This window comes from Aphelocoma coerulescens, chromosome 10, assembly GCF_041296385.1.
Source record: "Aphelocoma coerulescens isolate FSJ_1873_10779 chromosome 10, UR_Acoe_1.0, whole genome shotgun sequence".
NCBI classification, from domain to species: Eukaryota; Metazoa; Chordata; class Aves; order Passeriformes; family Corvidae; genus Aphelocoma; species Aphelocoma coerulescens.
Window position 1 is genome coordinate 14509140 of NC_091024.1, and position 23719 is coordinate 14532858.

Below are 23719 nucleotides of genomic sequence, written 5' to 3' on the forward strand. Positions count from 1 at the left end.
CTTTTGAGTTGTAAACACTAGATTCTACAAAGATAACCAGCGCCATAAATAAAGGCTTTTAGAGGACTTCAGTATGCTGTTTGTTAACCTTTCTTTGCTAGTATCTACACAATATCTATAAATGTTTGTGAAATTAACTTTTATTAGCCAGGATGTCTACAGAAAGCAGTTAAGTCCTTTTCTTGCCATTTGTGTGCATTCATAGCAGAATCTCTGACTTGAAAGGTAAAACCTTTAAGAGGAATACACCTGACTGAACACAGTTTAATCAAGGAGCTGAGGTGCTGATTGCTATTAAAGAATATCAGATGAATTACTGAAGTGCCTATAAAATTCAATTTGCTAACATCAGATGAAAACAAGACTGCCACAAATAAAATATAAATCAAGATTTATCAAAGAAATAGTTACAAATTATTATTTCATTGCTTATACCACAGGAATTTGGGGTTTAAGCACCATCCCCTGCAGGGTTTGCCTTTTGAGCCCTGGAGACCCTGGGCTGTGCATGGTGGATGCTGACCCTGTGTTCATCATGGGGGAGGGAGTAAGGCAACTGTCAACAAAGAAACGTGTAGAGCAAAAAAATGAGCCAACAGTAGAGGTCAGCCATGAACTGTAGATCTCCTCTCCAAATTTCTTGCCTGAACAATTCATGCTGTCTACTGAACACCCAAAAATATCTGGGGCACCTGTCCAAACCAGCAGTGGATAACAGGAGAAGGAGGAAAGAAAATGCGTCTTCTTTCCAAAATGAGACAAGGCAAAAATCCAGATACTAAGAGCACTGCCATGGGAAGGCTGAAGTACAAATGAATAATAACCTTTTTTTTTTCTGCAAATAACACAGAGCTCCCCTAGCAACTCGTTCCTGTCTGCTGGATGATCTAAAAAGGTCAGTATCTCATGGAAAAAAACCCAACCAAAACCCAAAAAACCACCATCTATGACTTGGCTTTTGGAGAATTAGCTTTACCACTTGCTCGTTTCCGTTGCCCCTTGGTGAAGTTGTTTGCTGGCTCGTTTGAAAAGGGGAAGGTTTCAGTCCTGCTATATGTGACAGCTGAAACACATGATGCACCAATGTGGTTAACTGTTCAGGTTGCCCCAAGATGCATCTGCTTTTGTGCTCAACATTTAAAAATACTTAAACAGTAGCTACATAAATTAGGTCAGTGCTTAAGCTAAAACAGATAACCTGGATTTTTAAAGCTGAGAATTAACATGGACTAATAAACAGCTGTTTGATGGTCATTTGAAAAACAAGCACTTAGTTACCCCTTGCAAATGATGACACTCTTCAATACCATTCTCTTTTAAGTGCAGTGGCCTAGGACATTCATTAAATGTAGCAACTGGATTTGAAGGGCAGGGATTTGGACTGAAAGAAAAAACCCATCCATGATCTCAAAATTGCACTTAGAGCTGCAGATGGGAACCAGACAATCAACAAAATGCACTGAATTTTCTGGGCCGGCTTTCCAACTGTGGCGCATTATACCTGTACCAGGCAGGAGCTCAGCCACCATTTTACTGTCACGTGTTTGTCAAGCACTAAACACAATGCCCCTCGGCCATGGCTTTTTCCCCGTATCTAGACAAAACATCCAGCACCTGAGATGATCAGCCCTGCATGTCTGCTGGACATTTAATAGCCATGTGTGCAACATCATTTTGGCCATTGCCCTCTTCCTCTAGATGTGACCTAAGCCAAGCTGCTGCCTGATGCCAGCAAGGACTGGCCCTGCCCTGGTCCCTACCCCGGCTGCCTTCCCCGTCCGCTGCCCGCCTCACCCCCGGCAGCGGTTATCCCGCTCGGGGAACGGTGCTGCCCTTTGGGCTAATTCACGCCTCCCACAGCAGCAGCAGCCGCTGCCGATGGAGAATGACCTGTGCCGAGGAGGGCTGAGGAGGGTGGAGGGGGCTGATGCCCTTCGGCTTTTGGGGCAGCGCGGGCAGAGTGTACTCCCCGGGGCGGCCGTCCGGCTCCCCTCCCCAGTTCTCCCGTCCCCAAGCAGCCGGGGCTCCCCGCGGTGCCGCTGCGGGCTCGGGGAGGGCAGCGGGTGCGGGCGGGCGCGGCTGCTCGGCAGGGGAGGGGGCCGCCCCCGCTCTCGGCTCTATAATGCCGGGGCCCCCTCACCAAGCCGCACCGCATCACTCCGGCTGCCGCAGCAGCCTGCGAGCGGCTCCCCTCCCTCCCCTCCGGCCCGGAGACGCTCAAGGATTAGGGAAGGGAGGGAAATCCATCAGGCGAGAGGCAGGGCGCGGAGGCGGGCCGTCAGCATCCCTCCGCTCCGCCCGGGCCGGCAGCGCCGTAGGGCGAGCTCCGGTGCGGGCGCAGGAAGGGGCCGAGCTGCCGGAGCTGCCCGGGGCGCCAGCGGCTCCCAGCGGCCCATATCGGCGGCTCGGGGCTGGCGGGGCTCGGCGGCGGGAGAAGCCGCCGCTGCTGTTGGCGTGTCCGTCCCTCGCGGCGCCGGCCCTCCCGGGATGGGCCTCCAGGAGCTGGCGGTGTGGCTGCTGGCGGCGGCGGGGCTCGTGCGCGGTGAGTGGGCGCCGGCCCCGCGGGCAGCGCCGGGAGCCGCGGCGGGGCGGGTGGGTCCGGCGGGGACGGCTGCCCCGGGTCCTCTCCGGCACGGCGGCTCTCCGGCCCCGGCCGTCCCCGCTGCGGCGGGGCTCGCCCCCGTCCCGGGCCGCGCTGAGGGCTGGCCGGCGCTGGGACCTGCTGGGAAGGGACACGGGAGACGGACGGTGGGGATGGGGGAGCGAACTCCGTCAAGAGACTTAAATGGTGGCTGCCCCAGGGCAGAGGCTGCGGTTTTCTGTGAGGGGAGTTCAGGACTAGAAAATTGAGAAAAGGAAAGTCCGTCTGGAGTGGGACAGGGAGGGCTCACATCCAGAGCACCTGTTCCTACCCTGTCGCACATTTCCCTTCATTCGAAAACTGCCTCTGTCCCTGGTCTACTCTGCTCTAGTCATGTAGACCTGCTCCTTCCCTCCACAGAAAGACGGCAGAATAGGAATCCTCCCTGGTTTTGAAGTGTAAAAAGGACGGAAATCCCCGAATACTAGCATGTATATTAATGTAGTGCCTATCATCTCTGCCAGGAACCCCGTACCCCACTTAACGTTAATGAACAGGGGACAAAGTGGAGAGTACTTGCCCCAAAGAGTTCTCTGTCTGAAGCAGCCTGAGAGCGATATTCAATCTAACCTGTGGCCATTTTTCTCCCATTGTCTTGCTGATGCCCTCTGCCGTATCTCTGCTCTGCTTTTCTGGTTATAGCTGTGCCAGGACAGGTGTCAAATCACAGGTACTGTATTTCCTCTTCATCACTTCTTGCTGCTGGACCGAACGGTGCATACACTGAGAAAGCATCATTAGCATTTAGAATGTATTGCTCCTGGCCAGTCAAGAATTGATCAAAGAGGCAATCCCCCTTAAAGGCTGGGACAAACATTTGTGATTAGGATTTTGTTGCAGTAGCTAATGAACTATTTGAAATACAGTGGCATTTTTCTGGGAGTGCAGCAGGTGTAATAATAGATACATAATATCTGATAGGAGTGAAAAAGCATGCCTGAGCTTTTTCTAATGTAGAATCCTTATTGCCTGTTTATTCCTGTGCCCAAAGAGTCCCTGCAAGGAGAGTTCCAAAGGAAGCTCTACAAGGAGCTGCTGAAAAATTACAATCCATTGGAGCGACCAGTTGCAAATGATTCCCAGCCACTCACTGTCTATTTCACTCTCAGCCTCATGCAGATCATGGATGTGGTAAGTCTGTAACTTTCTAGGAAACTCTTTCAAAGGGTGGATTTTTCCTTCCTAGAAAGGACATTTGAGATAGCAAAGAAAGATTACAAGAATTTGGAAAGCACAAATAATTCAAGACACAATGCCAAATTTTGTCTGCCTCTTTAAAGAGCTAAACTTAGAAGTACAGTTTACCTCTTTCTTAGATCTCTTGTCAAAAATTCCCAACATTTTTAGCAGTACAAAGTATTTCAAAGGGAGCTCAAAATGCACACTTTGCCTTTGAAATCCTTAACTGTCCTTAGAACCAACAAGCACTGTAGTCGGGGAGGGATTTGCAAAACCAAAGTTCTTGATTTCTGGTGGTCACTTAAGAGCTGCCTATTTTGAAAGATGGCGGGGAGAGGAAATCCTGGCCAAAATCCAAGTTATGTTATTCCTTTTGGTCTGTAGACAAGATAGCTACATTCTATATGCTTAAATAGCTACTGTATTTGCAACCACACTTGGTTAGTATATCAAGAGATATTCCTGTGCTGTACTTGTACAATGCACTGTAGGATGATTTTGGGTTCAAATATGACTAATTTAAGCTTCACTCTGTCACAGTAGCACAGAGATGCAATTCAGCGTATAAGTGGCTTTACAGTGTTTGTTTTTACTGAATTCAACTAGCTATGACAGCGAATAAGGAAGTTACGGTCTTAAAACTGTAGTTAACCTCAAAATTCCATTATCTTCCCATCAGATGCCTAAAGTTCAAGACACAGAGCTAATTTCTTCTGGAGCTGTCAAATGGAATTAAAACCCATACAAAATGAAAGGAAAATACCCACAGATCACTAGCCAATCTGGGTGTACTCAATGACTGGCAGTCTTGGCTAATATGGTTCAAAAGGGCGCTTTTGATCCTATGTGCCTTTCAAGAAACCCCCTTAATCAGTCAGAAACCTTAGTTTTTGTACTGGCTGTTTAGTTACAGCTCATTCTGCTTGCAATAAAACTCACTGCATTTCTTTCTCAGAGATCTGGGATTGACAGCCAAAGAAAGAAACCAACCATGAAGTAAATTAAGCTTCAAGCTATTAAACAAATGAGTTTTCTTCATTGTCAACAAGAAGCAAATGTTGGTGGGAATGACAGCTACTTGCAATAACAATTACTGGTTTAACAAGCTAGAAACAAAACATGTCACCATCATACTTTCCTGTAGTTCATATATTCACTTTAATGGCTTTTCAGCTGATAGCCACTGAGTCTAATTGGGAGTCAGACCTCTCCAGAGCCAATCCATCAAATCCCTCCTAGAACAGATTGAGCCAGGCTGGATCCTGGTTGCTGCTATTCCACTCAGACTTTGCTGACAGGAAAAGGGAGACAGTATATGAAATCTTTTCTAAATACAGTAGATGTTTCCTACCTTATACTTCTAGTTTTAACCTGTCCGATTAAAACTAGAAATTTTCTACCCCATGGTTGTAGATATGTTTTTCTTTTAATGGTATTGCATATTAATATGCATGCTAGTATCAGCAGTACATAATGAGAGATCTGCAAGTGCCAGTTGCCCCAGCTTAGTGTAGTTCACTAGAAAATAGAGTTAATTGTCTAATGAGAATGCAAGCTGGCATAGTAAATCATACAAAATGTTTCTAAATGGGGAGGAAAAATAGTGGCAGCATGAGAAAAATGCGGTTTGGGGATGCATGACCCAAGAGGAAAGCTAGGAAACTAAGGGAGTGCTTAGACAGGGAGTACATGGTAGGCCTGAGACACAGCAAAGGAATTTGGAAGAAAGGTGGAAGAGGATGGGATGCAAAATGGAATGTAAGAGGTTTGAAAAAGTGGACTTCAAAAAGAAAAATCTTGAGACAAAGACTAAGACATACCTTAGTGGAAGGAGAGAAAGAGGGGCTAATGGATGGGCATGGCTGCTCACAGTCATAGCTTCAGTACAATGGCAGTGAAAATAAAGAATAGGATGTAGAGAAGCTATTTATTTTTCTTTACTTCTCACCTCATTGAAACCCCTCAATCTGCACATAAAACTGGTCTTTGGCTTCTGCTTGTCTGGTATTTCAGTGCTGGCATGGAATCTTAACCTAACTTAGGCTTAGAAAAATTTCCAGCATATACATTTTTGAGAAATGGATTATTGAAATACACTGATATTATATAATTTTCACACCCGAAAAAATTACAGCCACCACATTTTTAAACACTGTATGGAGGTAAATACCTTCTAACAGTGTTGTTTTCTCTTGTAACATCCATCCCAATAACAGTATCAGAGGAGAATATTCAGCCACTTCCTATTGGTTTGGAGGGAAAACTAGGAATAGAGACAGCAGCAGTGCTGTTCCTACTCTACTGTATCTCATACAGAATAGCGAATGGCATAGAAAAACAAATGCAGTGAGCATGAGGGTGTGAAGCTTGTGCCTAGCCTGGCATTTGTACAATAGACATATCTGTATCAACTGTAAGTTAATACACTTGAGAGAAACTTATGGGAGGGTATCTCGTCCCCAAAAGTCAGAAGATGAAACCTTAGCAATTAATGCTAAAGAGTCACACATTTATACTGCAAATGACTGCTTAGAGACACAAACATGAAAAACTGGACTACACTGAGATATAGAGCGATAATTCAAACTCATTTTTTACTGCTATCTAAATAAGTAGAAAAATCACAATCTTATTTTAGTTTGGAAAGGGCCTCTAGAGTTTATCTTGTCCATTCCCCTACTGCAAAGATGTCTTAAATAGATCATGTTACTCAGGACTGTGTCCAGTCAAGTGTTGACCACTTCCACAGCAAAAGTTTCCTCAACCTTCCTGGGCAGCCTGTTTCAGTATTCAACTTCCATCGTGGTAGACTTTTCCGAACATCTAAGCATAACTTCCTATTTTTCAACTTGGGAACAGTACTAAAAAGACACTTCTAGAAAAATGAGACACCTTTTCTTCTTCAGTAAAATGGGTTACACAACAAAAAGATACTTTTGGTGAAGTATTCCAGATTTCTTGACCATTTGCAGCAAGGTGTGTATATTTCTGAATAACATAGCAGAAAACTAGAGAATGAAGTCCTGGCAAATCCATGTGGCAGAACTTGTTCTTAGAGTAGCTGTCAGTGGTTCACTTTCAGTATTTAAGATTTGCAGCTTTCTGGTTTGAATCTAGAATTTTTACCAGCTTTCTATGTGGAACTTGGGGCAGCACTTTGGGAGTGTCCTAAGCTGATCTTGGCCTTTGCTACTGGAAGAAGTTTCACTGAGTTCTGGGCTCATGCTCCCACAGCTTTGGCTTGCACCAGTGCCTCTCTGAGTAAGTTACCTCATCCTTTTTTGGGGGGTCAGTTCTCTACATGACCTGTACTTTGTCTTTAGATTAGCTTAAACTGCTCACAAAACTACCTGTGGTGGTTCTTCACTTAACATGTCATATATTTCAAAAAACCCAAGCGAGGTCTGTCTCTGATTCAAGTTGCAAAACTTGGGAGAATGCTGGACCAATACTATCTTAGCTTGTCACTTCTTCAACAAGACTCATGGTGACAAACATTCTGGTGGGTATGAGTGTGACTGTTTTGGTCTAATCTGATCATAAATTAGTTAATTTTTTTTACTAGCTGAAGAATCAGCATTTAATAATTTATTTAAGGAAGTTGAATTAAGCTACTTATCTACACGAATACTCAAATTCTTTCTTATGTTGCGTTACACTATTTAGTCAGGAAACTTTCATGGTTCCTGCAGACACTTGATGGCTAATTAAATAATTTACTACACAACAGTTTTATCTTATTTTCCAGTTTCTCCTGGTTCTTTTTATAAAATTTCTAGTTAGGGGAAATAAAAGTGCTGAATAGTTGTTTGTATGTAGTGAGCAGGAGCAGAATCTCAAGAGAAATCCTGTTCCTTTAGGCTGTTCAACTCACTTGTGCAGACCAAAGGATAAATGAAAGCATGCAAACTTTTTTATATTTATCTGAACTTAGTCAAAGTTTGCTTATCCTACATTGCCCTTGGTTACTTGCATGACTTGGTTTTATATATCCAAGGGCTTTTGTCCTTGTTTCGTTTTACACAGTGAAGTGATCCAGCTGACTTCAATGACTTACATACAATGCTTTGCAAAGGCTCTGCATAAGGATCTGCAATTCAGTATTTGCAATCCAATACCCCAGACCCACTGGGCAAGATAGTAATGTGAAATATTTTGAAACTTTGAAAAGAAAATTATGCTGTCATTCAAAGAAGCAGAACAGCTTCTGTAAAACAAACATCGTCCCTGCCAAAAAAAGAAAAAAAAAAAAAAACCAAGAAAAAAAAGAGAAAAAGAAATTTAAATCTGGAAAAATGAATAAAACAAAAGAATCAAGAGGCTCATTGAAAAATGGCACTAACAAGGTTCCTAAGCTATTTATCAGGCCTCAGCAGCCTCTTTGCAAACAACGGCTGTGGCAAAAGCTCATCAAATCTGCATTATTCTTTTAATTTTAGCATTCATTTGTGTACATTAGAAAATATCTCTCCAAGCTTTATTTTCTTCTCAATTTGCTGCTTGATCTTTTTTCCTGCCATGCTAAAGGGAGAAACTGTTTGCACTTTTATTTTGCAGCCATTTCCATTCCACCACAATTTATTCCTTAGAGTTTAAGGAAAGGTGCTGCGATATGCCTTCTGATATTTTTAGTTAGTTTAATACCACGAAAGTTACTGGTTATAACAGAAAACAGGGTATTCTATTTTTCCATGAAATATGCAGAACAGATCAGACAAGAGTCTAAAATATTCTGATAATTGATCTACTTTAACAAGCAGACAACACCTCTCCCTACCCTACTCTGGTGAGATATTAATACACTAAGAGCAACTGCAACCTTATTTCTGTGATACTTGTCCATCTTTCCTGTGCTTCTAAATATCTCCTGGATTTTTAAACTGTTCTGTCAGCATCTTTCTTTTACCTAGTCTTCTCAACCAGTGTTAGGTCTGGAAGGATATTTTAAACACAGGAGGATGTGTAGGATGGAATGGGAAGCAATGAATGTACACTAATTAAAGACAGTTTGCAGGAAGGAAAAAGGGACTGACTAAAGGCTATAAAAAAACCTCCTCATAATAGTTCGCTTGAGGACATTAGAGATGTTCATTGTATGTGAAAATCAGAACTTCTATTCTGCTTTCTGGTTCCACAGGAGAGGTGTTTGGAACGGTTTTGTAATACAAATCAGCTGGGGTTTTTCTGTTTGTGTGGGTTAAGTGAAGCAGTTTCTCAAACATTTTTCTTATTCTTTGTGATACAAATATCAGCCCAAATCATTAAAACTCAGTACCTCTTTTTTTTTTTCCTAACTGCATTGGTATGGATGCCCCATTAACTTAAAAAGTGACTAAACATCTACTTCTATGTCACTTGTGATGAAAAAGGCTTGTAACCTTCCTGTGAAAAGCACGGCTAAGGTGCTCGCAAACAGACTCCTCTGTGACACTGCTGTAGAGCACAGGGCCCACCACATAAAGGCTTCACATTTTACACAGGGCCTCTTACTAGAACAACAGAACCTGCAAAGTCAAATTATTTAGTAATTATTAGTAGTCCTCACTAATCAGCTAATGAAACAAAATCACAGTGCAAGATGTAATTTCTGGGAGTCAGATCTGCCTAATACGTGGTCTTATACAAAGCTTTTAATTCACAGATGTTTGGGACTGAAATGAATATACTCCTTGTAATATTCAGAGTTGTTCCTCTTTTTAAAAAAGACTGTCACGTTCAAATACTAGACAATACAGGATGTCACTATTTAATACACAAGTTCATATCTTTTGTTTTGACCAGTATGGATCAGCTTGTTATGGTCTGTGGTAATTTCTAGGAAAAGATTGAAAGTCCTGTATTTTTCTTATAAATGTTCTTGTTCTTGGCTAGTGGAGCTCCACTGACCTGCACTGGCTCCCTAAAGTACAAGTGCTTGATGAGCCTTTGCAGCCCTGTGTGCCTGGTAAATGGTTTCCCTGTTGGCATGTTCCTGGGAGAGCCATGGCCTCAGCCCCAGCCGAGGAGGAGCCCTGTCCCTGTGTGTGTGGCTTGGTCTCTGCTTGCACAGACCAATTACATGCTCCATAAACCTGCTGCTCCTTGGGAAAGCCTCTTCTGCTGTGCACAGAAAGATGGGAGCTGTCTGGGTTCCTCCTGGGTTTGATTTGCCTCTGACTGCAGTGTCAACATGCACAAGAAGGGAGTTCAAATACAGGTGGCTGCCCCTGCTGAACCCATTTCCTTTCTGGAAAGGCTTCTGGAAGTGCTGTGGGAGGATGCTGTGGGCTGGGTGATTTATGTGGGGAAAAGCAACTCCCAGGTAACCATCACGGCCTCAGCCCCACTCCTGTAGTGTGATCTGTGTGAGTCTACAAGTTGGCAGGAATGTGCTGCAGCAATCTTGGGGATGATGGCAAGGGAAGGCAGGAAGTGCTGCTAAAGCAAGGTGGTATTTCTGTTTCTGTTCTCTGTCTCTGCTCAGGGCTGCATTCTCAGAGGCCCACGGATACAGTGTCTGCTTTTCTCTCAGCAAAGCACATGCTATCAAAAGTTTCCAGTCATTTACAAATCTAATATTGCTGACAGCACGTGAACAAAGTATTGTTAATAGATTGGAAGCAAACAATTCTATATCTATGAACAGCATATTAACATAAAAACATTCAAATGTTAATTACTTCAAATTTAGATGATACAGATGTGAATTCTTCAGTTTCTCCTGAACTCTTCACTGTATTTGCCTGAATAGACTACTAAACAATCCAACTGTTCCCAATCTAAATATATCTGTGAGTTACAAAAATGGAAAAGAAAGAAAGATTAAAAAAAAAAAGATCTCACAATGGGTTGGCAGTGGGGAGCCTATTTGTACAAGCACTTATATAGAAAAAGAAATCTTTTAAAATTCACTTAGAATTTTAATTACTTAAATAATTTACTGTGTTAGCCAATTTATTTTTAATTTATTCAAAATTAAAAGATTTATTTTCCAAGAATAACCAAAAGCAGCCTGAAGTAAATGTCTATTCAGATTTAACCTTCACTTGTGCTTGCATTTTTATGCCTGTTACTGCAACTAGAATTTGATTTGTAAAAAGAAAAGGCTGGTAACCCTGGCTTCATCAACAGCTAACTGTGAAGCACCAAGAGCATGGCATGAAGCCATGCTGCTGCTCATTGGCAGCAAGATAAGAATATGATATTCATCCAGTTCATCTCTCCCAAATCATCTGGTAGTGATGTGAAGCCACATTTGCCTGGTTTATAATCCTGTCTTCTCATTCCTTGTGTGCTCCTCATAAAAACTACCCTGAAGGGAAGATGATCAATAACCATGTGCAGAGTTGGGGGACCCATGCACATGTTTAATTATACAGCACTGCTACTTTGAACTTTTATTGGCTTTTTTTGCGTTCAGTCAGGAGTGTTTGCACATTTCTGTGCTTGGCATCCCCTTAATTACTCTCAGTAACTACACAAGTGTTCTGGTTTAGGGTTTGAGAGGAAGGAAGGAAGGAAGGAAGGAAGGAAGGAAGGAATGAGGCCTCTTACCCACCATCTCCAAAACTAAATGCAAGATAGAGGACAGAAAAAGTAATGAGCACTGGCAGAGCTCAAGAAATTCAGATGAGCATTTTTATGGATTTTGGAGAGCTCACTCCATCTCTGTCCCCACAGACAGAAATAATCTTTTCACAGAGGAGAATTTGCTCTTTTGTGTTGCGGAAAAAGCAGCCTGAAGGACCGTGTAGGTGTTCTGACATTTCAGTCATGATGCTTGCTGCATTTGTGAAGAAACAGAGATGTGGTTGATTTCCATCAAAGTCTTCCTTTCAGCTAAGCTCACAGTTTCTCAGTGCCTTTGTAAGTGATCCTCTACAGGCATATAAGAGAATTGAGGACAGTATGGATTTTCATGGAAAGCAGGAAAGGAAGACCCTTAAAAGAGGACTCTCAAATATGTCTATCAGAGGACATAGGGTAAGGAATAACTAGAACCTCTGTAATATGATTCATCTTCTCGAGTTATTGAAGCCTCTTAGCAATACTTCTGTGTCAAGAGTTGCAGAGACATTCAGCAGGATAAGCAATGTGTTTTGTACTCTGCCCTTCCCAGGAAGTTTTTTAATTGCCATGGTGATGTCTGTGCTGTATCCTAGATTGAACAGAGAGCCCAAGACATTGAAGATAATGGGTAGTGTTACATATCACAGGAATTTTGGAGCAACTCCTTGCTTAATTTTCCTGTACTTGGAAGGATGGAGGTAGGATGTAGTATAGTTAGAGAGACTCTCTGGGATGAGTAATAGCACTGTGCTATCTGATCCTCTGAAGCTGGCTTTACGTATGTCCATTTGTCGTGCACAGAGCTATTTCTCGTGATTGTGTACGATGCCTCTGTCTCTGTGGCTCGGGTGTTCCTCAAAGGTTTCAGCTGATGCTAACTCATGGAAAATATGCTCTGGTCAGGTGTGGAAATTTTTGTTGCTGTCACTTCACAAAAATAGGATAGATGAACGCCAGCAGCAGGCTGGTGCTGGAGCTGTGTGCTCTGATCACACACAGGGAGAGGAAGAGACAGCTTTGGGTTCAGCTCTTTTTTCTCCCATAACTTTCTCTTCTCTCCTTGAAGAAATCACACACACTTTCCTTCAACTTTAGTCTGCTGGTACATTCAAGTGTAACAACCTGACCTTTCAATTTCTGCGTTCAAAGGCTTTGATTCCCTCTGGTTTTAACACTATGTAATGAGTGGGGCTATGGGGGTTCTATTGTTTGATCTTATCTTGTGGAATGGTTGGTAGTTCCCAAATTCCGTGTTCAGAACTGACATGCCTATCTGTGTCAGACTGGCAGTGGTAATCAGCACCTAGAGCCTATTTCAGGGTTCAGTCCTCTCAACAGAAGTCTGCTACAAAATATACTGGAATCAAGACTTATTTGTAAATAAAGCAACAGAACACAGTTATTACTTTGCATGTTTGCAATAAATTTAACTACACTTTAAACTCTATGCTGTATTCAAAAATTGAACTGAGTGAAACCTACAATTAATCATGGAAATTCATAACGTAACTTGAAAAATACAACTTGCTCTTCAAAAAATATATTTTTCACACAAGATATGCTGATGTATGTGATTAGTTATGCTGTACTCTGCTCATTTTGTATGTCTTATCCCTGCTTGTCTTTGCAAAGATGAAAGTGTTCATATCTAAATACAATCTCTTGTTGACAATGATGTACTGAAAAAAAAAAAAAAAGAAGACAGACTGCTGTTACAATTACATCCCCATGGTAACAAAAATGGTACGTCATGAGGCTCTTACACATATTTATAATCTCAGCTTCTTTTTCCTGGAACTCTGTGAAAGCCACTTCTCCAGCCCACTGCCAGGACAAAGCCCTGGTGCAGCCAATGGCAGCATAACTCTCAGACCTAATAGAGCATATCTGGAACACAAAGACTTTCCTACATCCTAAGAAGGCTCCTCACACAGATGGTCTGCTCAGAGTTAAGGTCACTCTTTTATGCTCTTTCTGCAGCAGCTTTTTGCTGTGATGGATTTGCATCCATCTGGGGAGACCTGTGTATGGTCTGAGGAAACTGCCTTTCTTTTAAAGCAGTGTAAAGTAATTGGGGAGAAAGCAAATGCTTTTTGCAAAAGCATGTAAGACACGTTGGTGTGGAGAAAATGCTGGCCTTTTTCAGACACAAACAGCACAAGTTATAAAAAAAAAGCAAAACAAACAACCCCCCTCAGAGTTCACCCGAATTAGGTTAAGCAAAGTAATCTGACTCTTTATCTCACACTCCAAACTCAACCTTAACCCAGGTAAAATTCAAATGGTAGTCTTCTAATTTTTAAGAAAAAAAAAGAGATATTAAAAAAGCCAAAAATGAACATCTACTCCTATCCTCCTATGCCAGCAGCACAGAATGCTCTAGTAGTATTTTAGCATTTTAACTTCAGAAACCTTTCAACTTCCACAGAACTTTAGCTCGAAGCAGAAGCATACCTGTCTGTTGTATTCAGGTTTACTTCCTCACTGTTTTGTTTCATTCTGTGTACACCTGAACAGTGCATGGGACAGAGGAACTCCAGGCTTCAATACCTGTGCAGAACAGATACCTGAAAATCCCTGGTTTTTTCCAGACTTCCACATAGGTGAAACTCTACAGTTACTAAGTCTGAATTGTAACTGTGTGTAAGCTCATAGAAAACCTTGTATTAAATCTGTGCTGGCACAAGTGTTAAAGACAGACCAGAACTGTAAACTAGAGCACCTGTCCACCACTCTCACCTGGAGGTTTCCTTTCCTCCTTTTCCATTCCCTACCTCCCAGCTGCTGGATGCTGTTCCTCAGGAGTGTGGCCTAGTGACTTGCAGACCATCCTACTGCAGTTTCTATCCCATGGAAACAGGAGCTCGCTGTCGCTCAAGCACAGCCTCTGCACCCCGTGTCCCAGGACCCCCTGCATCCAGCACCACAGGCTGCTTTCCATCCACACTGAGCTCACACTGCCCTGCTCAGCCTGGCCCTTCTCTTGGTAGAAGTGACACCAGCCCAAACCAGGAAAGTGCTAAAGATTTAGGGGACTTCAATAAACTTTACTCACTGTATCACAAATTAATGTGAGGAGGAGGTGTCCCTAGAGGGAAACTCTCCCTGTTTCCCATATATAACACTTAAGTATCACAGTTAGCCCCAGAATAGCCATTTATTGCCTTGTTCCTCTTTAAATTTATAGTCCAAAGTCAACTTTCTTAAAAAATCAAAATGGATAATGGCAGCAATCTGTTCCAGTCTGTGTTATCTCTATCAACAAAACTCCACTTTTCCCAGTCAGGGGCAATTCTCCTGAGCCATTCTTTATTTCAAAGACCTCCAGCATGCAGACTGTATGAAGAGCCATTCATATGCCATCCATCACAAATCTAATAAACCTAAGAGCTCAGTGGAAGAGAAGTTTTCAAATTTCATTTTAATTAACTACTCACATTTTGGTTGGCCTTTTTAATTTAATTCTTTGATTTAAAAAAGCTAGAAAAAATTAAATCAAAGATCAAGAAGCACACCAAGTAATGAAGACGTTTTCAGGCTGGGTTTTGGAGACTTCACTATAAAACTCACCTTAATGCTACAGGAGATACTTAACTAAATCCTGAGCACAGCTGCAATTATCTCTAAAGGTCTGAAGGAGCCAGAGTCTGAGTTAGCAGGTGGCAAGAGTCAGGCAGGTATCATCCTAGCTGTTAAGGTACCTCAGGCTAAATTTGCTTTGCAGTGGAATGTGGAAAAGAAGGTGATGTCCTAAAAATTTTCAACTTTCACTAACATCACTAGTTAGGGGCTGAGTATAAAATAATGAGGACCAAGTTTCAGGAGATTCTTTGCACCAACAGAATCAGGGCAAATTAGCAGCTGATGTGAAGGGAGTGGCCCTCGTTTAACATTAACACCCCAAGGCCGGGTCACGCAGAACTGGCACAACATCCTGACTGTGCTGTTTAACTCTGGCTGAACAACACTTTGCAACAGTTGCTCTAGTTTTGAAGGAGCCTGGCTTTCCCAGCAGGAGGCTCTAACACTACAAGATTAAGTCATAAATGCCAGAGCTCCGCTTTTATACAAAAATGTCACTGGTATGGCAAAAGTCAGAACACCAAATAAAAATGTGTGTTTAAGTTTGAAATGGTCTCAAAAAATGCTGTGCAACAGTGAAAACTTATATTTTTCACTTCTGACATTTTATGGAATAATTTTCTGTCTTTTGCACCTATTTTTAAGAAATCAGAAACATTCTGTGGTCTATTCCTGATGTTGAGTCTCACATGCTGGACCATGGAATATTATTAATATTATTTATGCAGTGGGAATAACTGTTTACACAGCATTTTCTGCATAATTGGAAATACGTGCTGTAAGCTTAGTCAAAATCATGTTACTGTATAAAAAGGCCTATTTCTTTCATGGTGAAAGGGAAGTCAGGTAGGGAAGAGGCATCAGGAATTCCAAACTTTTATCTCACAAATCACGTACACTGACTTTTTCTTCATCTTTATACTGCTTGAACAACCTGTTTCACATTGACAACTCTTTGTTTGGTTTTTTATTCCTATACAAATCTCCCCAAAATTCTTAATTCCCTCTACTACATTCTTCAAGATCAAGACTGGCTGCAGCTCCAGCCCACACCTATGGGTGATCAGGGGTAGTCCTTGGCCAGCAGTTGCAGTCATCATTTCAGTGTCCCTGCAGAAGCACCAGGATGGCTTTTTTAAGTAACTGATTTTTATCCTCACCACTGAGATAGCAAAATTCAATTTTGCCAGCATGACTAAGAAGCCTTGAGCCACCTTTAATAGAATTTAACCTCAGCACATGAGGAAAGGATATTTGCAATAGACCCCCAGGGTGACTTAGTGTGGGAAGACTGAGAGGTCACTTTGGTGCTCTCAGGGCTGCAGGTGGGGGAAGATGGAGCAGACAGTGCTCTGGACTCTCCTGCAGGTTGGCCACACAGGGTGCTGCTGTGCACCAGCACCATGGGCAGGGATGGGAAGTGCAGCCCTTTCACTACACTCCATAACTTCTGAGGATCTTGGATTCATCCTGTCATTCTGGCTGCCTGAAGTATGGACATAAGGACATCTTTTGTCACCCGGCCATTTTATGAGTGCTTAACTCACCCTGCAGCCCATCCTCTCAGTACTAATCCTGTAGGAATTCAGGCTTTTTCAGCTGATACAGTTTAGTGAGCTCAGTGCATGACCTTGAAAGAACAGGAAGAAAACCTCAAGCTATGTGAAGCAAAAGTTAAACATAACAGGATTGTGAATGATGGGGGGGAAATGTCATTAGGCACAGGTAATTTGACATTGTGGATCAGAAGATGTTGAGAATGTTTAATGAGCAAGTGCTGAGACAGTAAGAGCTAATGAACTGACTAACCTGCTGGTTTCAGTAGGATGACATTCAAGCACACAAAAGTGAAAATCAGTAAAGAAAGTGTCTTACATGTCTCTCACTGGCTGTCAGGGTGTTGTTAACTTCAGACTACAGTTATTAGCTTCAGTTTTGCTAGAGGGTACCAATCAGGAACATAGCATTCTGCTATAACAAGTGATGTCTTAAAATGTTCTTACAAAGTCTTTATTAAGATTCAAAGTAATTGAAGCCCAGTTCAAAGAGCCATAACTTCATCTATAATTTAGGTGAGGTTCAACCATGTAAAGATAAAGAATCTAAATTTGAAGTGCAGAAATTACAGCTCATAGATTTTAGTCAGGATATCACCTTATGCTAGTCCCCTGGGAAGTATGTGTTTCTTGCTAGATACTGCACATCACTGCATGCCACTCTCTCGGCATGCAGTTTTATTTCAGTTATTTTTCCCGTTGCAGTTGCTGCATAGCTTTTCTAGTGTGGATGCTGCATGTGCTGAAATCCATTTGAAAGTCTACACATGTCCTTACAAAGTTTATAGTGTCCAGGCTTACACCCTTCACAGAGCATTGTCAAGTTTCTGTCTCTTCTTTTATATATTCTGATGAAGACAGGGTAAGGGAAGGATAATTTGAGACTCTCGTAACTGTGTTTCCAAAGGTGATCAGTCTGATGGATTGTATAAATTGAAAAAAACAGACAAAAGCAGGAGTGGGAACTGGAAGAATGGAGACAGTGCAATTTCCTTCAAAGACCTGCAGAAATTATTACCTCTACCTTCAAAAATGAATGAAGGACCATTCAAGTCTCCCGATGTCAGCTACTTTCCCTTCATTAACTGCACTGCCACAAAATACATGACAAACAGCGCAGTAGCAATTTGCCATCTGTCCTCTCAGATCCTGATTGCAGTTATGGATAGAGTAGGCCAAAGCAGCCTCCCACCCACCTCACACTGTGCCAAGGAAACCTAACTCTCCATTAGCAGGGCTACTTGGCCTGTACTGTCTGAACAGCAAGTATCCTAAAGCAGCTGGCGTGGGGGAAAAAACCACACCAATCCAAGTGTGATACGGTGTCTGGTCTCATTCTCTGTTTGGAAGGTTCTCCAACACTTCAGATTATATTGTGAAGCCATTTTTCTTTCCTCCTTTGTAGTAGAAAGGTTTTTTAATAGGAGCAACCTTGTTTTTTGTTTTCTAAACACATGAAGTGTTCTTTAAGTGTATACAAAATGAAGTGACAAAAACTGGTGAAGTCCTATGAAGCATTTCAAGCCCACCCATCATCTTATGGGGAGGTAGTGCACAACTCTGATGAAAAGAGTGTTAATGTAGTTTGCTGTGAAGCATTTAAAACAGTGTCCAAAAAACTCTCCTAAGCAGGGAGAAACCCTGCAGGATGTCTCCTGTCACCAGCTTTACCTGGGGATACAGAGAGTGACAAGCCCTCTAAAATAAGAATCTTTCTGCTAGTGATGGGTGAGTCAATCCAGTAATGACTAAAATGTTGGAAATTGTTTGCTCCAACAAACAGTATTAAAAACCCAAAACACTGCTATAAACCAAGCCTCAGCAGGCAATAAAGTTTTTATAGGTGAGGAGCAATGGTAGGATTTATGATTCAAACATGGATGGAACCTTAAATATAGTGATCCAAGTGGAAATTAACTTAGTTCATATGTAACCCTCTTTCAGGCTCTGAATGCTTCAAATAACAGAAAGAAACACCATGAAAACAGCATGGGCCATCTTCACGCAGGGCTTGTCTTCACAGTACAAGTTACATTTGAGTCAGTGCTCTCAGAAAGCCTCTTTGAGCTAGGTTTGAGGGAAAGATCACACTTCAGAATAACTCTTGGCTTTCAGAATATGCTTGCAGAGTGTCCTGCATGCCAATCTGTGATGGCTCTGCCATGTGCCTGGCAGTGGCAGGCAGCTGAATCATCCTGCCAGCAGCACAGCTGGTTTAAAAGTCTGCTGTCCCCCTCAGCTCTGCTACTTTGAGTGCTCAGTGGTGGCTCTCTAGCCTGGGTCTGTGATCTGCACTGATAGTAGGGCTCCCTCCTGCTACTCCTAAAGTAGTTCATGTGCCTGGGGGCTCAGGCTCTCCCAGCAGATCCCTGTGGCACAGCATCAGCTTAAGCACCAGCAACACTCTGGCTTCAGTGCAATCTCTGGCTGCTGAAAAGGACTTTTTGAAACATCACTAATTTAAAGCTGAGGCCATTCAAGTGTAGAAAGAGATCACACTGGGAATAAAATGAGAGTTTAACTCAGGATTTAACCATGCAGGAGTACATGCCATTCAGCTAATAGTCCTGAAACAGGCTTCTTACAACACAATGGATTCTGAATTGCTCTGCACCTTTGAGTTGCCAGTTGTGCCTGTGCAGAGAAACCACACAGCAGTGGTGCTCTCAGCTCTCAGCTTTGCTCAGGTGCTGAGCTGGGACATTGCTTTATAGGAACTTGTCATGTTCACCTGGGACAGCACACAGAGCTTTGAGAAAATACTATCGAACTTTGGAGGATAAGTTATCATTGGCAGTAATTACATCTCACCTAAAATTAGCTATGATTAATAGAAACATGTAGGTTTTACATGTCCTTAATTGGCAACACTTCCCACTAGCCTTTAGTTCATGATGATATGAATGATATCTTAAGGATTCTTCATTCATGAATAATTACATATTCCATGCAAACTACTTTTGTTGTGCTCTAACACTATAAGCAGGTTGTTGAGAGAGGTTCCAAATTAATGTTTATGTGGCTAGAGAATAACAGCTGCTATTGTAAATTAATTACTGCTTTGACTGGCTGACATCTTCAGCAATGCCTTCACCATGCAAATTCAGTGGAGCTTAATAATGGATTTCTGAAACCAAATGGTTAGAGACCTGTTTCCCCAGGATGCCATTTAAATTAGTTGTTCACTTGAGATAGTTTTGAAAAAGGATCATGGAGGTGATGAAGCAGAAAATAGAGAAGAAAAGTACTGAATGACTAGCTGTGGTCTGTGATTATTTACATTTTTTATTTTACTTTTTGTTTTAAAGCAAGGTAGGAGTGTGCATTTGAAGGTGGACTTCATTCATGAACATTGGCGACCTTTATCTAAAATCTTTCTACTTGTTTGGATGTTCTACATTTAGTTGTGATTATACACAACCTAGTAACATTGTCATACATTTACTGATGCTGCTCCTCAAAAGGCTTCTCTTGCTTTAAAAATGCCATTGTCCCATGCAGGGTATTTGATTTTGCATGCCATGTAACTTCCTACTATTGTGCTGATCTAAAATGGCTGCAATGAAAGGTCTCTCTGTAGTTCTTCTTGGTTAGTAGTTCACAAAACAAGAGCAGAAGAGGAAAAATATTGACCCTTAGTAAAGTGTATTATTTTAAAAAAGGGTTTTTTATTGTATGAAATGTGATTAGACATTTTTGGCCATTTTTTGGCATTTAGGAACAACATTTAAGTTCAAGAGTGACAGATTTAAGTTGAGGTCTACACATCTGAACAACTCTGCCAGTTGAGGCTGTACAGGTGACTGAATTTCCTATGACCCTTAGACTGTAAATCGAGCTTTGACCAGTGTTGGGACAGGGATTGTGTGCTCAGATTGGAAAATGTGGAATACTGACTGCATACATACTATATTCCATTAGCTTCACACAACCCAGGTGGATACTGATACGGTACCTCCACAGAAAAAGGTCATGGATATTTTCCTGTGTCTGAGAAGTAAAGAAGTAAACTCTACAACTTTAGTATTAAGATGCCTACTGTGTCACCTGAACTTACATCAAATAGTCACAGAAGTCCAGGGGAAAGGCCTTAAAAAAATAATAACATTCTGCCCTGACAAGAGTTTTCTGGTAAAGCTGATGCAACACTTTTTGTATAGTTCTGCTGACATGAGTGGTGCTACTTGTCTGTTAAGAAGCTCCTCAGAATGGCCTCAACACCCATCATCTGAGCTTAGCCACACTTTGCTCATTATTTTTTCTACTGTCTGCATATGTCCAGTGGATAAGGTTAATTACTGAGAGGGCTGCTCCTAAGAAAGGTGATACAGGCAGCCCCTGCTGTAATCTGCCTTGCCTTTGGAGATTCTTTATTGAAAAAGGGCCCCAGTGAAGAGTATGGCAGAAGGATACCCCCAGGAAACAGTTTGACTGACTGTGGTAATATGAAATTGAAATTAAAAAGTAGCTGTGAAAACTTCTGTGGCAATAAGTAAGTGGCAACAATTCTCATTGCTTTGAAAGGTACTTTAGCACAACTGGCTATTTTATAATAGTCAAATGCATTTACTGGTATTATCCTTCTTTCCAGGATGAAAAGAATCAAGTATTAACGACAAATATCTGGCTACAAATGGTAAGTTTAGAAACAAAGTATATTTGGTTTTCCCTTCAGTCTTAGAGTTTAATCTGGTGAGGGGGTTTGAATTTTAGAAAACTTTCAGGTCTGTAAAAAAATGAGTTGACTCATTCTTCCATGTCAGATTTTCTTTCCTACCACTAGATACCACAGCAGAGAACTTTGTCCTCATTAACTCATGGCCAGCATTGCTGGGCAGTAGTTAATTTTCAATCACTTTTTAATAAATGGAACAGATAATAGACTGTTCAAGAACTTTATGAGACTATTTTGAAATTGTTTTCTCTGAAAGGTTACATTATGACTTAGAATTAACAAGGTGCTTCTTAGCATGCTAACTCCTGTGGAGTCCTAATGCATCCACAAACATTTCCACCATAAGTTTGTCATAAGCTCTGCAAAGACAGGGTGACATGGAGTTTTCTCCATCTATAGCAGCATGGATGAGAATTTGCCATTAATTGAATTCCCGTCAGTATTACAGAAACTGAACTGTTTGGTTTGAGTAAAGGTTTACAGAAGATTTTTATCATTCCAGACAATCATGCTGCTTCTGCAGAAACTTTACACCTTTCAGTTTCTTTTACCAGCTCATTAAGTTTAAATGCATTATTTTTTCTTTTACTGTAACATTTTCAGTAGAGCACCTCACTTGCACTGATGTAGGCCCTAGGAAACAAATGAAAGACTATTCTGATGACCTGTAAGGATAGCATGGCTATTCCATTTATACACAAGGAAAATCTGACATGGAAGAAGTCAACTCATGCTTTTTTACAGGCCTGTTGTACAGCAAGATTAAAAGTGTCAAATATAATATGCTTTTGGCTTTTAGCTACAATGATTATAGTTGCTATGATTTCTTACCAGGAAAAGAGACAACAATTCTTACTCAAGAGGCTATAACTTATTTTCCTTCTCTTTTATCTCACATCATCCTTATCCTTTTTGAGATTGTCTTTTTTCCCCCTAAGGAAATCATTGATTATATTATACATTCTGTATTTCTTTTGATTTATTCACCTGAGCATATACTGGATATAGAGCATGTTAAGACTGCAATGAGAAGCTCACTTGGTTACTACAAAAAAAGTAGCCACTCATCATGGCCTGTGTACACATAAAATAAAAGTGTTTGTGTATTAACTTTCTATTAATGGTGTTCTAGACAGATTCGAAGCATGCTTAAGGCTAACATATGTCATTTTATTATTCTAAATGATCTAAATAAGTTTTTCCCTGAAATTCCTCTCCACTGAATTCCTTGATATGTATGTGTGTATAATCAGCAATCTATCTTAAATATATTTTATGTAATCATCACCAAAATACTTAAATACAAAAAATAACCTGAGAGAAAGGGGAATATAAATCTAGTAGTTATACATGCAGACTATTTCATCTGGCCACTATCTCCATGGCAATACTGTTCAGCATCAAAAATCTAAAACTTGATCTAAGTTACAGCAGGAGCCTTGCCTGGCCACACAGGTTGGTACTAACCTAAGCACCCTGAGCTCTTTGCTATTTTAATCCAAATTAAAGGTGCTTCAGCTACAGTAGCTCTAAAGTTAAAGCAAAATGAAGCAGCTCATGCCCTGCTGGATGGGTGAGCACTTTGTACACAAGGCTAACAGAGCAACTGTAAAATCTGCTTAACATTATCTCGAATCCAGACTTGAATATTAAGTTTTCTATTGCCCTTGAACTGTCTTTACGTCACTCAGCATCACCCTGTGCTACAGTGTAGTGGCCATGGTAACTCCTAACGTAAGTTGGGATAGGAAATGATTGGATATGTTGATATCCAGGATGCATTCAGCTGGCAGTGAGTGCAGCCTGCCAGCCCTGGCCCTGCCACCGCGACCGTGAGTGACCTGCTCTGGCAGCTTCTGAGAATGAGTCACCCAAAGCCACGAGAGCCACGGCTTTCAATGCCCCAGACCCACACACCTCATTTGCTTACATTGCTGGCCTTTGGGAAAAACAGATGTATCCTGTCACCTCAGGACTTCTACATTATACAAAGTGTTAAAAAAATACAGTGACTTGTGTCTATGAGGAAGTTCATGTAAAACAGTTTACTGGGAAAATGTGTGTAAAATTTCTGATAAAAGATGAGAAGCAGTTGATTAGCTTACAGAAGCTGTGTATAGATGAACACATGTATCTTAACTAGAAAACTGTGAAAACAAAAACTATGAACAGAGCCAAATAATTGAAGATTTCCATAAAAAACTATTATCTGTAAAGCAAAAGGAAAAAGCAGTGCATGACTCAGATCTTTTGTCCAGTTTTGCTACAAACTCATTGTAAAAAATAAATGAGATAAATATAGAAGCACAGGCCAAGAATAAGTATAGTAAACACTTTATAAAAGCTGCATGATGAATGCTATTAGTTGTGTTGAATGCATCAAAATGGTAATTTATGCTGTTGTAAAGGTACAAGAATGTATTTGAATACCAGCAGCATGAGGCTAACTGGGGACTTACTTGGAGTTATCAAACCAAAACTTGCCTATGACAGTAATGCAAGGAATTACATAGACCAGTTTGATGTGAATACCCTATG

The 23719-nt window shown here is 41.4% G+C and overlaps 1 protein-coding gene across 1 annotated transcript in view; it reads left to right on the forward strand.

The window, feature by feature from the left end:
- Nucleotides 1–2163: 2163 nt before the first annotated feature.
- The window catches only part of CHRFAM7A (CHRNA7 (exons 5-10) and FAM7A (exons A-E) fusion), a 38451-nt gene continuing 16895 nt past the window's right edge, over nt 2164–23719 (forward strand). The window contains exons 1-3 of the mRNA XM_069025585.1: nt 2164–2542; nt 3633–3772; nt 21098–21142. Coding sequence (XP_068881686.1) covers nt 2488–2542; nt 3633–3772; nt 21098–21142 — 240 coding nt within the window. The 5' untranslated portion in view covers nt 2164–2487. The remainder of the gene's footprint in view (nt 2543–3632; nt 3773–21097; nt 21143–23719) is intronic.